General features: G+C 38.8%; 1 protein-coding gene across 2 annotated transcripts in view; it reads left to right on the forward strand.

The window, feature by feature from the left end:
* The window catches only part of SNX14 (sorting nexin 14), a 60940-nt gene that overhangs the window by 6235 nt on the left and 37998 nt on the right, over window positions 1-16707 (forward strand). For both annotated transcript variants that reach the window (XM_064447673.1, XM_064447674.1), the window contains exons 5-9: window positions 2429-2472; window positions 9361-9448; window positions 13430-13514; window positions 15724-15880; window positions 16161-16236. In XM_064447673.1, the coding sequence (XP_064303743.1) occupies window positions 2429-2472; window positions 9361-9448; window positions 13430-13514; window positions 15724-15880; window positions 16161-16236 (450 nt within the window). The remainder of the gene's footprint in view (window positions 1-2428; window positions 2473-9360; window positions 9449-13429; window positions 13515-15723; window positions 15881-16160; window positions 16237-16707) is intronic.

The following is a 16707-nucleotide window of genomic DNA, read 5'->3' on the forward strand; positions in this document are numbered from 1 at the left end:
CACTTTCTACTCCAAGCAGAAGATGGTCAGCTGTCATTGCTCTTGATGGGGAGGCACATAGCAAAAGTGGAGGAAGAAAGAAAAGGGATCCTTTAACGGTTGGATGCACAGTATGGATTTTTCTGCAGGCCTTTGCTTTTGAAAGGCACTTTTTTGAAAGAGTGTATGGTTTGAGTCCTGAACTGCTAGAAACTATGCATGAACAAAAACAATGTTCCAATACCTGGAAGACTAAGATTTCTGTGGAGTGAATTGATGGTTTACATACTGGCAGTGCTATGGAATGCATCAGGGAAATTGTTTTGAGTAGTCATATATTGCTCTTAAGGCCAATGGTCTGTTTCCTGACTGGATCCGATGTGAACTCCCTCCTGTTGTTTGAAGATTAACTTCCAAAGAAGATTCTCCGGGATTTCTTGATCTCTTCTGGCTTGGGAAGTAAAGCCTCTGTTGTTATCCCCCACCCTTCCACCCTGCTTTTAATGGAAATGTGAGATTTGGGGTGGGGAAGGTGACATTTAGCTTACCCATCCATCATCAACACATGACTGTATTACAATTTCAAGATCTATTACTGCTGTAGCACATAGGGGTAGGAGAAAAGACATTGATGACTTCATATGGTCCACAACACAGACATCTAAAGTTATCCCAAACTGCAAAACATCTCTTGAGAGAGGGTGAAGGAACAAAATTTCTCCTTCACCCTTAAAAACAAAGGGAGGAAAATCACTTAAATGGAACAATTGCAAAAGGGAGAGTATCTTATGAAGTTTGAGTAGGCGATATTCTTACTAGCGAAGATGGAAAAAGAGTATTCATCAACTGCTCAAGTCTGAAGAATTTGGAGGAATTAAAAAGGCCGTGATGTGCATTTTACTGAGCATGCTTTTATAACCATGAGTAGAGCAGAGGCATGTAGTACCCTAAAGATAGTAAAAATTTAGCAAGTCTTGAATTCTTGCAGTGCACACAGTGTGAATGAGAGCAGCAATACATCTTGTCAGAGGAGTAATACTTATTCTCATGACACTTGTACATCAGCTGGTACATTCAGCTTTCCTTTCAAACAGATCTTACATTTTTCTTTGAACACAGTCACTTTTGCAAAAGCTTTCCTTCTCTAGAATACGGCACAGCAGTCTTGCGTAGTAACACACCTATTCTGTCTTGCTGCATGATCGTCATTGATGCTGCCGAGCACAAACAGATCTCTAAAGCAGTGATTCCAACTGAAGGATAGGCTGCAACAGCAGAAGGTAGTGTGGAATATGTCTTGGCGTTATAGTGAAGGAGGAGAAATCTCAGGCAAATTTCATCCTTCCTGCTCCTTCCTCATGTTCTTGGCACTGTCTGACGTTTTCCCTTCCCTTCAGAAGTTTTCTTTTTGCTAATCGTGGTGCACAGTTACTTGAAACTTTTGTATAGGGGTAAGGAGAGGTGGAGAGCTGCAGTCTGGCTAGCAGTACACCTTGTGTATATGGTGGTGGCAGCCTGTTGATTGAACAGGGACTATCACCTCCCCTGCCTCCCATCCTGCTGTGATGTTGAAAGCCAAGCTGCACCAGGGCGTGCCTGGTGACATGGCTGCAACAGCACTCGTTCTTCCTGATTAACCCAGGTTTTCTGGCATGCAAAAGGCAACTGTGGGCTTGGCTTGTGAGGAACAGGTTTTGATGGAAAGGGTGGAAAATATTCTCTTACAGAGAGATCCATGTAGGTGGGATATACAGGGGTTAGGAACAGATGAGAGAAGGCCATGAGGATCTATGTAGGACAAGGACTTTGGGAAGGGCTCTGCTTGGGGCTTCAGGAGATGGCTGGACCATAAGGCAGGCTTTGTTGAAAGCTGTGGTGCAGGATGTGGAGAAAGGAGAATGGCTTTCCTAGAAATTGCTTTTTAGGATTCTTCTTTTGCTTTCGTTGTGAGTCGTGAGCGTACAGGATCAACTGACCCACTTGGAGAGTTGGAGAAGGTGGAGGTTTGGATGAAAAGGGGTGGAGGTGTGTGTAAGTGTAGGATGGGTTGCTGTGCCTGTGGAAGACTCTGTGCTACCTCAGAAAAGAACAGAGACTGATCCAAAAAATTAGGGAAGGGCTGTTTGAGGTAAGCTTACATTTTCTGTAGCGTTCACCTAACAGAGTGACCGTGGCACACTGCTTCATGTTGTCGGTAGTACTGATGGCGGCCGTTTCACATTGATACCTGACGAAACCATCACTTTGTTGCTCTTTGCCCACAGTACTAATTATTATGCAAAATGATTGATCTCACAATAAGATTGCAATGTATGCTTTCATACATTGAAGTTTTATGATATATGAATTGTGTTCTATGAGTTTTGGAAGGTGTTTGTGTTTTTAACTCTTCTAACAAGGATTTATGGTCAACTTTATTTTGTAATGCGGTTACCTTTGTTCTGCACAGGTGCTTGAGTTGGTGCTGGAAAACTTTATTTATCCATGGTACAGGTATGAACTTTACCTAAAAGTTACTACTTTTGAATATTATAAATATCCATCAAACTGTTTCTTTAGTGCCAGTATCATAATTTTGTTGTCTCTTAGCAGAGTAGAACGGATCTTCTAATAATTTAGGCATGATAGAGGTGTTTCTGAAATTTTTATTTTATCCTAAAACCACTTTAGATTATTCATTTTTATACGTTAATTTTCTAATAACACTTACATAGAAGTACAGATGGTTTAACCCCTGTGTGAAAATTCAAAAACCCCAGAAATTTATTTCCAGATTAGAAGCATACTGATCTTTCATATTGTTTTTTAAAAAAATTCACTTTACAGTTTTCTAAAAACAAAAATTCCACTTTCAACTAATATAGAAAAGGGGTTTTGAATACATGTTGTGGCCGCCTTCTTGCAGAACATCTGGTGATTTGCTGAGTTTTAAGGCTGTGAGCGGTTATGCTGAGCTGAATAGAATAGTACTGTGTAAATAACTTTATATGAGTGTATAAAGAAAAGGCTATGGCTAATTTTTTTCACCTTGGACCTTTATATATTAATTAGTGTGTCAGAGTACGTTGTAAGAAGATATTAAAAATATTTTAAATTGATTGCTCTGGCATCACAGAATCATTAAAGTTGGAAAAGACCCTTAAGATCATCGAGTCCAACTGCTAACCTATGACTGCCAACTCCACCACTAAAACCATATCCTCAAGCGCCACGTATACCCTTCTTTTAAATACCTCCAGGGACAGAGACTCAACCACCTCCCTGGGCAGCCTGTTCCAATGCCTGACAACCCTTTCGGTGAAGAAGTTTTTTCCTAATATCCAACCTAAACTTCCCCTGGCGCAGCTTGAGGCCATTTCCTCTCGTCCTATCGCTTGTTTACTAGGGAGAAGAGACCGACCCCCACCTCACTACAACCTCCTTTCAGGTAGTTATAGAGAGCGATAAGCTCTCCTCTCAGTTTTCTCTTCTCCAGACTAAACCACCCCAGCTCCCTCAGCTGCTCCTCGTAAGACTTGTTCTCTAGACCCTTCACCAACTTTGTTTCCCTTCTCTGGACACGCTCCAGCACCTCAATGGCCTTCTTGTAGTGAGGGGCCCAAAACCGCACACAGTACTCGAGGTGCGGCCTCACCAGTGCCGAGTACAGGGGCATGATCACCTCCCTGCTCCTGCTGGCCACACTGTTCCTGATAGAAGCCAGGATGCTGTTGGCTGCCTCGGCCGCCTGAGCACACTGCTGGCTCATGTTCAGGTGGCTGTCAACCAACACCCCCAGGTCCTTTTCCTCCAGGCAGCCCTCCAGCCACTCCTCCCCAAGCCTGTAGCGTTGCACGGGGTTGTTGTGATGGAGGTGCAAGACTCGGCACTTGGCCTTGTTGAATCTCATACTGTTGGCTCCGGCCCAACGATCCAGCCTGTCCAGGTCCCTCTGTAGGGCCTTCGTGCTCTCCAGCAGATCGACACTTCCACCCAGCTTGGTGTCATCTGCAAACTTACTGAGGGTGCACTCAATCCCCTCATCCAGATCATCAGTGAAGATATTGAACAGGACCGGCCCCAACACTGAGCCCTGGGGAACACCACTCATGACCGGCCGCCAACTGGATTTGACTCCATTCACCACCACGCTCTGGGCTCGGCCATCCAGCCAGTTTTTAACCCAGCGCAGAGTGCACTTGTCCAAGCCGTGAGCAGCCAGGTTCTCCAGGAAGATGCTGTGGGAGACAGTGTCAAAGGCCTTACTAAAGTCCAAGTAGACAATGTCCACAGCCTTCCCCTCATCCACTAAGCGGGTCACCTTATCATAGAAGGAGACCAGGTTAGTGAGGCATGTCCTCCCTTTCATAAACCCATGCTGGCATCGTTCTGCATACTATCTCCATCTCCCAGCACAGAGGCCTGACAAACCTGAGGATGACCAGCCTGACTATTAAAGACTGAGGCAAAGAAGGCATTAAGTACCTCAGCCTTCTCATCTTTCATGGCAAGGTTACCTGCGCATCCAACAAAGGAGGGAGATTCTGCCTGGCACTCCTTTTGTCACTGATGTATTTATAAAAACATTTTTTGTTATCTTTAACGGTGGCGGCCAGTTTAAGTTCCAACTGGGCGTTCACCTTTCCCTGCATAACCTCACAACATCCTTGTAGTCCTCATGAGTCACCTGCGCCTTCTTCCAAAGGTGGTAAGGTCTCCTTTTTTTCTTGAGTTGTGTTAAGTTCCAATGTGTTAAAACAAAATTTTGCCTTAATTCTGAATTTGACTTTTTCTCTGGAAATGAAATTTCCAAAAATTCATAGAAAGGTTCAGTTTTGTGCTAAAAGAAATTTATACTTTTTTTTACGCTGTGGGTTTTTTTTTTGTCTCTCTGGGATCTAAACTTTTCTGGGCAGACTTCTTTGCCTGATGGGTTTTTAATGGTGGCCAATACCTGCATGTCTCACATCTGTCTTTGTGTGATGAATACACTGAAGTATAAAACTTAACTGCTTATGCAAACAGCAGAGGGAGCTTTAGCACTGTGTATTGTGAATGATCAAGTTGGAAAACTCAAGGCTTTTAACTTTCAAGTACAGAACACTAGAGCATGTTCTGTTGAGCTGTTTGATAAAGTAAGAAATGTAAGGGAATGATCTTTTGTATTTCATAATGAAATTAGATAGGATTTCTTGGCTGGTGGAAGGTGTCTTCGGTTTCTTAGTTTTGGACTGACAGGGAAAGTTGGATTCCACATCTTACATCTCTGACACCCAAGATGGTGGAAGTCTGGAATACATTGTATGGTGGGGACAGCAATATGCATTGTTAGAAGTGCAGGGATAAATACACTTGGTATGGAGCCAGCCAGCCTAGATTCTGCTATGTCTTGCCCTCCAGTGAGCTGTATAGATGTTCCTGCACTGTCTTTAGTTTTATATGGCTGCACCTCTGGATTTTGAACTAGCTTCATAAATTCACACCATGCTGATCACACCTAATAAGCTTTCCATGAACCTGAAGTCCTGGGAGTTCAGTGAGCTACAGTGCAGTGGTATCTGAGTGATTCTGCAGGAAACAACTTGGTCCTGAAAGGCTTACTGGTATCAGCTTAACAGTAGTAATGCCAGCTCTGGTGCCATTTCCTCTAGATATTCAGGTGTTCCTATGCTTTCCTGTACTTCCTGAACTGTGTCTGTGTTACAGCTGTTTCAGGTCTGTCTCCTAGAGCATGTTAGTTCTGACTGTCCCTGCTTAAGCGTACCTACACTGTACAGCTCAGCTCACCCTGGAGAAAGGACTGTTGCATTCATGAAATGTTTTTTCTGATCTAACAAACCTCACTGACTGGATAATTCTTCACAGAGCCAAATCAGAAGCCTTTGCACCCAGACTATCCTTACTTACGTGGATGCTAACCACCTAAGTACATAAGTAAGTGGCATGGGTAACCTCCAGCAGGCAATTCAGACTTGCCAGACCACGTTGGTAAAACAATTTGCTGCTTTCCCTTGTAGAAAAGTCTGGGCATAATTCCTTATGCTAGCTGGCCCTCTTTCAATTGAATGGAATTTGTGCAGAAGCTACCTCCCCCCACCCTCCCCCTACTTTTTCATCTTTCTTTATTTGATTTTTGTGCCCTGCCAGCTGGTGCTGCCTTGCAGCACCATGCATACTCACTCTGGACATTATAGAGGTAACATGACATATATCCCTCAGAAGCCTGGTCAGTGTAACACCAGAAATGTATGTTTCAAGATAAAATAGTAGATTTATTGCTCAGGAAGTAAAGTGCTATAAGCAGGGAAAAGCTGTGTTTTATGTTTGTTTAATGAATAAACTGTAAGAATTTGTAATATTTTATTAGCAGGTTAAAATTTAAAGGCACACATCCCTAAACTTGGATCAGTTTAGGGAAATGAAGATTAGTACTTAAATCCAGTGAACTCTACTAAAGCAGCTAGTTATACCTAGGTGCCATTTCTGTTTGGTATTTTTGGAAATATTTATACTGGTTATATTTAAATATTTGTGTATTAAGAATTTTTGTCAACTATATGAGAAGAATACAGCATAGTTGTAAGTAATCCAAATTTGCAGAGCTACAAAATGCTGGTCTGAGTCTATTGCTTATGTTGTATGCTGCACAATAAAACTATGTAGTATCTTGCTTATACCAACCTCATTTTTAAATAGGAGAGTGGAAAGTTTGAATGAGTCACTACGCTTACTGATTTTTGGTCATTGATGCTACTGCAGCTCTGGATCTCTCAGATTAGAATCCAGTAATTAAAACATTTTTGTAGTACATTACTATGAAAACATGTTTCTTTGATAGTGACTAAAACCAGTGTTTTCACATATGGGGCTGCTTCACTTTAAAAGCAAGTAATGCAAGAAAAAAATTAGGATTTTTGTTGACTTTCAAACCATAGCTTTGCAGTTTTATCAGCTTACAACTTATTTTCTTCATCCTTTTGATAGGAGTTGGCCAAATTTCTTAAGAATAATTGACAGATGGGAAAAACCCCCCACTTTACTAATTGTATATGTTTTCATTTATCAGTAGAAACCACAAGACTTTGCATGTGATGGCAGTTGGGTGTATCTCTTTTGAGACACTGGACTTAGTAACTGTTTACAATTAACAGACTGAGCCTTTTTCTTTTAGCAAATCTCTCCGTTATACTGTCAGTTTTAAAGTTTTCATCAAATTCTGGGAAAATGCATCCAATTTTGAAAATGTTTCCTAGTGAGTTATTTGTACCTTTCACTGTGTCACTAGAGATTTGAGAATTTACAAGTTTTTGATGTGTTTTTCACCAGTCTTCTGTCTGCTGATGATTAAAATAATGTCTCTGCAAACCTATGGTGCATTGCGAAAGTATGTGGCATTAAGTCATGTCCAAGTACAATTAGCCAAGATACCGGTTATCCAAGTGTCAATAAAATAACTACTTCTTGGTCCAAGTTACTTCATGTATCTTGTTGTCTGTCAAATATCAGTAATACAGTCATACAATTTGTTTGTTAATCCCTTGGCTTCCTTTGACGGTGAGGGTATTTGCTAACCCTATTGCTTCCAAAATGTCAGCTGCCTATATTAAAACAATCCAAACATTCCCCTGCGGTATTCTTATCTGTGTATGATTATCTGTCGGAGGATGGTTGTATTCCTTATGCCAGGCTGCTTTCTTTGAGGTGCTTTTTCATGCAATTAGTTGCATACTTTGACCATCAGGTCACTACTATGCTAGCAGTTCATCTTCAACATGCATTTCAATGCTATATAACGCAAGCTAACATTGCTTTAGAAAATCAGATGCTGAATAACAAAAAATTATGTTATAGGCATAAAATTTTTATTTTTCAAATGTACTGTTGTTGCTTGTACTGACTTTTCTTAACACAAATGTTTGCATCTACTACATGTGCAAACTCATTACCAAAAACTGTGATGGCTTTTACATCTGGCCATTAGCTAATGCAGAATGTAACTTTCTTTGCTGTGTCATTATTCAGCTATTACAATGCAATTGTACCAATATCTTTAGTCATGTTGTAATGTCCATTTATGCTTAAATGCTGGTAGATTTTTATTCTTCCTGTTGCATTTTGTGGAATGCTATTATCATGGTCTTTTTCTTCACTCAGTTCAGTTGCAGGTGCTGCATCTAAGACTTATTGTATTTCCCATTTTCATTCGGTTTCCCCCAATAGACATGGAATTAGGTATTTTTCTTCCTGAATCAACACAAAGTATTTTTACCATGATTCTTCACTCAACATCCTTTATTGCAGCAGATAGAAACTGACAAGCCAGATAATAAGCTTAGATGATATTTTGACATAGTGATTTGTTTAAATTCTTTCTTATTTCTTTGAATAAAGATTGAATTCTTGTTTATTTGTTTATTTCCAAGTGGAAACCATGTTAAATAATTTAAATTCTCTTCCAAGTGGCTATATGCTGAGGTTCTTGTTTTGTTTTCTTTGTAATTGATGGTTTCACATTTTGTTACATCAAAAGTAGATCAACTTGCTCTTCCTAGAAGGGTTGGACTAGATGATCTCTGAGGTCCCTTCCAACCTGTGATTCTGTAATAACTTTTCAAAAAATAAGTTCTGTCATTTGTTGGCTTCCTGTGCTATGCTTTCTTTTCCCTTCCAGGAAATGGCAGTCTCTGTTTAGACCAGAAATAGGCCCAATATCATATTTTTTTAAAAAAGGGATATTATTGTATTAAATGGCATCTAAGCTTTAGAACTTGTTGAAAAAATGCCAATGAAAGTTTTCTGTTGGAAGAGGCTGGGCTGAAATGCAAGGGGTCTACCTATTTCATTGAAAGCTACATGAGAAACTACCAATTTTATAATAAAACTTTAAACAAAAGAGATTAACAAAGCCAGATTTGTATTAAAACAGCAGAAAATTATTTGAAATCTTGGTGTATAGAAGATCCTGTAGTATGATATATGGAAATCCAATTCTGACTAGCTTAACAGGGGTATGTGCTTGCAGTACTCTTATTCCAAAGACTTTGCCAATATTAATCCAGTTTCCCTTCAGGCTACTGAACTAGGAAGTACTTGTGTATGTGGAAACTAAGTTAGATTTTATTCAGTCCAAATCATACAGACAGTATGATAGAGCAGGAATTGGTATATAATTCCAATTTACTGACATATTTCTTGAGCCATTATTGTGTGCACATAGTGGGAGTGTTTTACTCAAATGGGAGACTGCTTAATCCGCCCACACTTGGTAGCTTTCATTTCAGTTAATACCAGTTGAAGTGTCACCGTTGAATGTTCTAATTCCAGCTTTTAGTAGTGCCACATGTGTTGTGGCTGGATTAATATTAATTGTATTTTATTCTGTTTTCTTACATGACACTGCAGAAATATTACTGATGATGAATCCTCAGTGGATGAACTGAGGGGCACGCTGCGTTTTTTTGCATCCGTATTAGTTCGGAGAATTCACAAGGTAAGGTGACTTAAAGGTGGTTTTAACATTGTTTTTCCATCAGAAATAACTGATATCTGTCTATAGTGAGTTCTCTAAATTTTTTTAGATGGTGATTCCAAAGTCAGCCTTACAGACCGTATAGGCAGTTTCCATCTAAGTTTCTTCTTTGCATTATCTGCTTGCTCCTTCTGGAGCTTATCCCATTCCTGATCATAAACCATCTTTGAAGATTCATCATTGGAAATGTTCAACGTCAAGTTGGAGATGGCTCTGAGCAACCTGATCTAGTGAAAGATGTCCCTGCCCTCACAGCAAGGGGTTCGACTAGATAATCTTTGAAGGTCCCTGGCAACCCAAACCATTCTATGATTCTGGCAAATAGATTCATTTTTTACACCAGTGCAAGGCATTATTAGATCTTTTAGATGTCTTTTAGTGACTTAATCCAAGTGGAAACAATTTTGAGAATTATTGAAAAAGAACTATTAGAAAGTGGTTAGCAGTGTACCTGTCTCAGCTTCTGCTTTCTTGACTTCTTTAAATGCAGCTGTGTTCCTTATATTGTTTATAAAGAATAGACTGTCATTAAGCAAATAGCTTACTATAAGAATTAAAAGAGGTATGATTCTTATATTACTGTAGTTCTTAAGAAACAGTCTGAAGGCTAAAGAGTCAAATTTTTTTTTATTCACTGTGTTTAATATATTAGCACATTTACTCTGTTTTCTGGTAAAGTGCTTCAAGGCTGTTTTACAGGAACTGCTTCTAAATTTCTGGCTATTCTAACCAGGAAGAGTGGCTAACTCAGTTTCCAGATTTACTCAGTGCTGGCCCCTCTGTTGGAGCAACTACCATGCATGTGTCGTCTTTTTTTTTCTCCTCCTTAGTAACAGGAATATTTCCTGAGCTATGAGTTGTACGTGTACTCTGTCATGACTGTTTAACAGCCTGATTCTGTCCATGTTATATTTCAAATCCAGATGACTTTCTTGTTTACTCTAACTCAAGCATGTTGCTTGTTAAAGTGGACAGAGGGGAAGATTAGGAAATATCTATGTAGCACAGACATTATATGGAGGTGTGAAAGTGGAGTAGATCTTTCAAAGTGAAAACCTAGAGCAAGGTCTTAAAATTTAATTTGGAGTTGTAATACATGCAGATGTTAGTTGTGCTATTTCTAAATCCATTGTTGATTCGGAAAATGATGATGTCTCCTCTATTGATTGTGTAATAAGGTATTAATCACGTTAGATCAGCTCTAGCATCTTCAATAAAATATTAATTTTCCATATATGCCTTTGACAGTAATGAAATAAATGTCATATATTCAATTCTATGGATCTGGATAGGCAATATGTGCAACAAAAACTCAAGATGTATACAGGTATGAAGCACTGTCAGGGGAACTACAAAATAAAGGCCATCACAGAAATGCATTTCTCTTTACAAATGTTTAGATATATTTGTGTCCGTCCTACAGAAGAATGTAATTAACTTTTTCTCTTTGTATGAAGTGGTACAGATACCTCAAGCAAAAAGATACTCACAGTAACTTTGTTTTAGGACAAAATTGAAACTTGGCGTGCTCGCTTGTGCAGGGAAGCGTGGAGTCTCATGCTATGCAATGTTTTTCAGCTCATACTTTTTCTTCTGCTGAACGAGTGCTTCTGTGTGTGCACACACCCACATACAGATTCAGACAGCCTGAGCTAATAGCTGGTGATGCATAAACTACTGAAAATGGTGTGTGTAGAAATTAGAGTTGATGTGCAAGTTGCAAATAAAATGTCGACTTTTTGTTGTTTTGGGAATCCTAGTTCAAAGCTTCAGTTGTTAGCTGAAAAGAGTTATGACAATGTTTTCTAGCCTTTCAGCTCTGATATGGTGTCCTTTATAACCACATTTGAGGACAAATTAATCACTGATTGCAAAATAAAATAGTTCTATACCTTTGCCAAACAGCTGTACTTTTGATTTGGATTTATTATATTAAATGTTTGAAAGCAATAGTTCTAGCTAATAAGAGATAAAAATTTTAAATTCAGGAACTATTATGTGTAAGAAAAAACGTTTCCCCCCTATTTTTAGGTTATATCTGTATACTTTTTCACCAAAGAATCTTCTACTTTTGAATTAAGACTTAAAATGACAAATCGCTTCAGAGAAAAGAATTTCTTTGTTTTCTTTTTAAGGCTGCATAGGTGGATTTTTTGAGGCATGGTTGTTGAATAAAGTAAAAGTGCTTCAGGCCAGTCACCTCTTATGTATATGCTGAAATACTTCTCCCTCTCTTTCTCTCTCTCTCTCTCTCTCTCTCTCTCTTTTTTTTTTTTTTTTTTTTTATTATCTGGATTTTCCTTGTTGTGGCTATTTCTGGGTTGGTTATGGGTTTTCAAGGGAAAATGAAGGGTTTCGCTTTGTATGGTGTGGTGTAGGTAGCCCTGCAGCTGGTTGACATTCTTGTCAAAAGTTGATAGTGTCTGGTACTGTGTCAATAACTACTTGTTTGCTGAGCTCTTTGACTTACCTCTGCAGGAATAAACACTTCCCTATCCTTGTGTTCCATAGGAAACTCTTGATTTATTGGAATTACTGTTGAACTGTGAGTCCCAGATGACAAGCTTTTCCACTGAGGAGCAGAAGCTCCTACTTTCTTGCTTGTGAATATGTGTTGACCTTAATTTAGTTACTTTTATGCAGTTCTAGGCAATTGTACTAGCTTGTCTGGGCTGGCCAGGTCAGGTCATAGCTGTGCACCTCAAATAATACAGGGGAGTGTGCAGGAATACATGCTATTCTCCTTGTACGAATGAATAAAACTCCAACTTTTCTCTTAGTTCAATTACAGTGTCTCTCTCTTTGTCTGGCAAGAAGTTGTTTCATGCTTCTGTTTCATTACTTAAGGTCTTTATTTGACTTAGTATTGAGGAGGGACAAACCATTAGAAAAAAAAAAACAAAAACAACCAAACCCCAACATTTTCAGAAGACTTAAATTTTGAACATCTGCAACTGCATGTTTTTGCTTCTCTGAGATGTCTTTTGCTCTTGCTTAAAATGAAGGGTGTGCAAAGTGTAAATTAATTTCTAGGTAAGTTTCTGTGGAAACTACTGCAGCTGATAAAGAAGAATCTCTGGAAACCATACAGGGTGGGGACTGACTGGCTGTGGAGAGAAGCTCTGCTGCAAAGGATCTGGCCCCATGGTAGACAGTAAGCTGAGTATGAGCCAGCAGTGTGTAGCAGCAAAGGCGGCCAACAGTATCCTGGGCTGTGTTAACAGGAGCGTAGCCAAATGATCAAGAAAAGTGATTATCTGCCTTCACTTGGTGCTCTTCAGGTGGCATCTAGGATACTGCATCCAGTTTTGGGCTCCTTGTTAGAAAAGAGACATTGGTTGAACTTATTCCACTCTACCAAGGGGCCACCAAGATGGTTGGGGCTGGAGCATTTGACCTGTGAGCAGGATCATATGATGTTGTTGGCACTAATGGTCATCCTAACTCAGTAACTCAGATTTTCTTCTGGTTCTGCCATCACCTCATATACACAGAGAGGAGGGTTTTGCTTTGCTTTTAGTCCTTGTGGACGTGATTGTTGAGGGTTAAGGTACTCGAGTACTAGAAGCAGAGTATAGTTAACTTGCTTTTGTTGGTGGTCTGATGTTCATGTAGAGCTAGGTGTCTTATACTGCGACTTGGAAGTCAAGCTGTATTACCGTAATTATTGCAGTGGAGGAAAAATAATGGGAACAAGTTGACAATGAATGTGTTAACAGTATTGTTTATGGCATTTAGTTCTACATGATATTGTATGCTTTGCTCAGAAGAATGCGCATGCTGTCAGTTCACCTAGAGAATTCACAGGGCTTCTTAAGGGTTCATTTTATGGTTAAAATGGGGACATATAAGCAAATTACTATGTTTGATAGTTGTCACCTGTAATAAATTTGGGGAAAAAACCTAGAACAATTTTGTTTTTATTTTAAAACTATTCTTTAGGTGGATATTCCAACTGTTGTAACAAAGAAAATGCTCAAGGCAGCAATGAAACACATCGAAGTGATAGCCAAGGCCCGGCAGAAAGGTAAAGGCTTAATACGTTGTCAGTTTTGAAGGGCAAGCATAAAGGTTTCTTTTTTTAATGTCTGTTGTTACATTTGCTAAATCCTTTCATCCTCACTGCCTTCTCTTTAACAAAAAGTGATCCTTTTGCATTTTTCTTCTGGAGATTGCAAAGACAAATAGAGAAAAAGTTAAGGTACAAATAATCTCTTTTGATTTTCATTTCCCCACGTTGAAAATACTAAGCTCTGTATGGTAAACAGGAATGGGTTTTTTTGTCTATTCAGAGCAATCAAATCACTTAGCAATGCTTCTTGAAGTTTTTCCTCTGTGTTCCAGATGAACAGTTATAAATTAAAGGATTTGCACGTCCGTGCACTGTACTGTAACTCTTACAGCTAGAATGATTTCACATCTGCACACTAACATGAGCGGTTAGTGGAATTGTTCAGGATGTTGAAAAGTTAGGCTTATGTTTATAAGCCATGGAGAGACTTTGAGCAGTAGCATATTTTATTATTAACCAAATAAAAATACCTTCGTAAAGCCTAATGTAGAAATTATATTTAAACCCCACATTGAAGGAGTATTTGCAAAATAGAAAGCTTGCTGTTGGAAAATAGTTATCTTTGTTTTTTTCATTGGCTGGGTTCCACAAAGCTGCATCTACAAAATGTGGTTTCATTCAACTTTTAAGCATAGATGTTTACTTTCACTGGAGTCATGAACTTTGCTCCCTTCCATCAAAATGTCTGGTTAATATCCATAAATATATACCATTGGTCCTGTGAGTAGTGGGTAATGAATTAACCAGGCATAGTGTGATCATATTAGATTTTTCTTTTTCATGGCACAAAACCAATTTCAAGATACTGGATTATCTTGCAGTGCTGTTTATGCCAAATTTCATATTTCCTTTTGATTTCTACTACGGAGTTGGAAGCACTTTTCTTTAGCAGCAAAGAACTGTATTTTAAGTGGACAGCATTGAAAATATAGCCATTTTCCTCAGCGTTTTAAAGGAAATGACTTGTTCCCTCAGGGCAGATATGTGAAGTAGCAGCCGAAAATTACTTTTTAGTGGTGCTTTCTAGTAAACGTTGCTAAACCAGCCACTGTAATACACGATTCAGAGGCAGCTTTCAGGCCATGCTTTGGTTGCTAGTTGAGCCTAGCCTTTTGTATTTTCTAAATACTTTTTCAGACGATTGGTTTAGGGTGCATTTCCTTTTTTCCTACTCTTCTTACCCTTACATCTCTTGGTAATTCCTCACTATTTGCACAGACACCTCCATGATTAATTACCTGTCCCTGCCAGAGAGTGCATGCCTCCTCTCTTTTAGTGACACCAACTATGCAGATTTATCAGGCAATATACATTCCTGCATCCCCCATATCAGCTATTACCACACATGGTTCTTGGTTGTGAGGGACAAGCTGTAGCAGGCTTATGTACTAAATTCAATATTTTGGAAACAAGCTTTAACCTTCTAGATAACAGGTATGTGTTAAGTATGTGACCTGTGCCTGGTGTGGTTCTTGGCATGAGGCTGTGCTGGATTGCTAGTGCAGCTAGGTGTTATTTATTACAGCTCAGTTCTTGCCTTTGAAGTGATTTGAAGGAATATAATATTGTTGTTTCTAATTAATAGATATAATTTTAATCTGATAAAGCAGGTATTCTTGCAACTCCATACAGCTACTTATAAGGGGCAATACTCTTCCAGATCCCCATGCTGGTTTTAAAATATATGTTCCTTCACATTTGTTTTTAAATGTTCTAAGCAGGAAACAGATATAGCAGGATTGAATAAAAGTTCATGTTCATTTCAAATTGTGTTGTAGGCAAGTCAGTAGGTAGAAGCCCAATAAATAGGAGACCATGAAGGAGGTCAGGAAAAAAAGCAAGTAGAGGCAGACTTTGGGCAATGCAGTTTTTTTAGAAGAATCAAGATGTTGAGTTCTTCATTAATTATAAATGAGAAAACGTTTTGGAAACCATGCAAACCACAGTTGTTTGGTGAAGGAATTCTTCTTTCAATGTGAGGTTTTGCTTTTGCATAGCCAGGCTTCAAAGCCTAAGCCAAGGTTCTTTTGTCAAGTTTCAACATTGTATCCCTTTGGCAGTTGTACATGTACTAAAAGTATTAACTTTTTAGCTCAAATGAAAAGCAATCGCCTCTTATTTCACAATAAGAAAAACAACTCTTAAAACTGTTTTTTACTTCCAGTAAAAAATGCAGAATTTTTACAGCAAGCTGCTTTAGAAGAATACGGACCAGAACTCCATGTTGCTTTGAGAAGCCGAAGAGATGAACTTCACTACTTAAGAAAACTTACTGAACTTCTTTTTCCTTATATTTTGCCCCCAAAGTCAACAGAGTGCAGGTATAGAAATTATTTAGAGTTGTATTCTTCAGAGTATCCACATGCTATGTAGTATGGTAATTCTGGGGAGTGGAAGATTGAACTCCAAAGTCATCCTCCTCATCCCTCCTTCTTATCCCTTTACTTACGGTTTTTCTGATTGGTCTTAAAAATATTTTAGCACACTTAAGGTATTATTAAATAGTAAAATATTTCCCAGTAAAATATAATGTCATTGGAAACTCACTTAGAAAATGATGTAATCTAGTATTGGCTCTGACTTTCTTTTTTTGCCCCCCAGATCCCTGGCTCTTCTTATAAGAGAGATTCTACCTGGTTCTGTTTTCCTTCCCTCAATGGATTTCTTAGCTGATCCTGTAAGACTTTGGAGCACAAGAATAATCCTAATTTATTCAGTATTACTGTTTTCCTACTAAGTATGTTGTGGTAAAGCAAATGATGCACAATGACTGACTTGCTGTACGTTTTGACTGGGTAAAAAATCCTGTGGCCCATGTTTTTATTTGTCCATTGTAACTGATTTGAGTGCTTAAGTGACTGAGCTGACTAAAATACAATATTGGCACGATCTCTTAAGAATGTGTTTTTAATGAAGGACTACAATTTATGTCAAATTGGAGAATACTCTGCTAGTATAAGCACCTTAAAATTGCTATAACTGTATTTAAACAAGGACTCAATTACTTGAACTCTAGCTGTATGTATCTTTATAGGAATGTAAGTAAATAGCCTTTTTTGCAGCTGTATTGAAATCAATTATTTTGCCCTTAATTCTGCAAATAAGAGGGCATATTTATTTCTAAAGGTGGAACACTGACATCTTTGAT

This window comes from Phalacrocorax carbo, chromosome 3 (genome assembly GCF_963921805.1).
Source record: "Phalacrocorax carbo chromosome 3, bPhaCar2.1, whole genome shotgun sequence".
In the NCBI taxonomy this organism is placed as follows: Eukaryota; Metazoa; Chordata; class Aves; order Suliformes; family Phalacrocoracidae; genus Phalacrocorax; species Phalacrocorax carbo.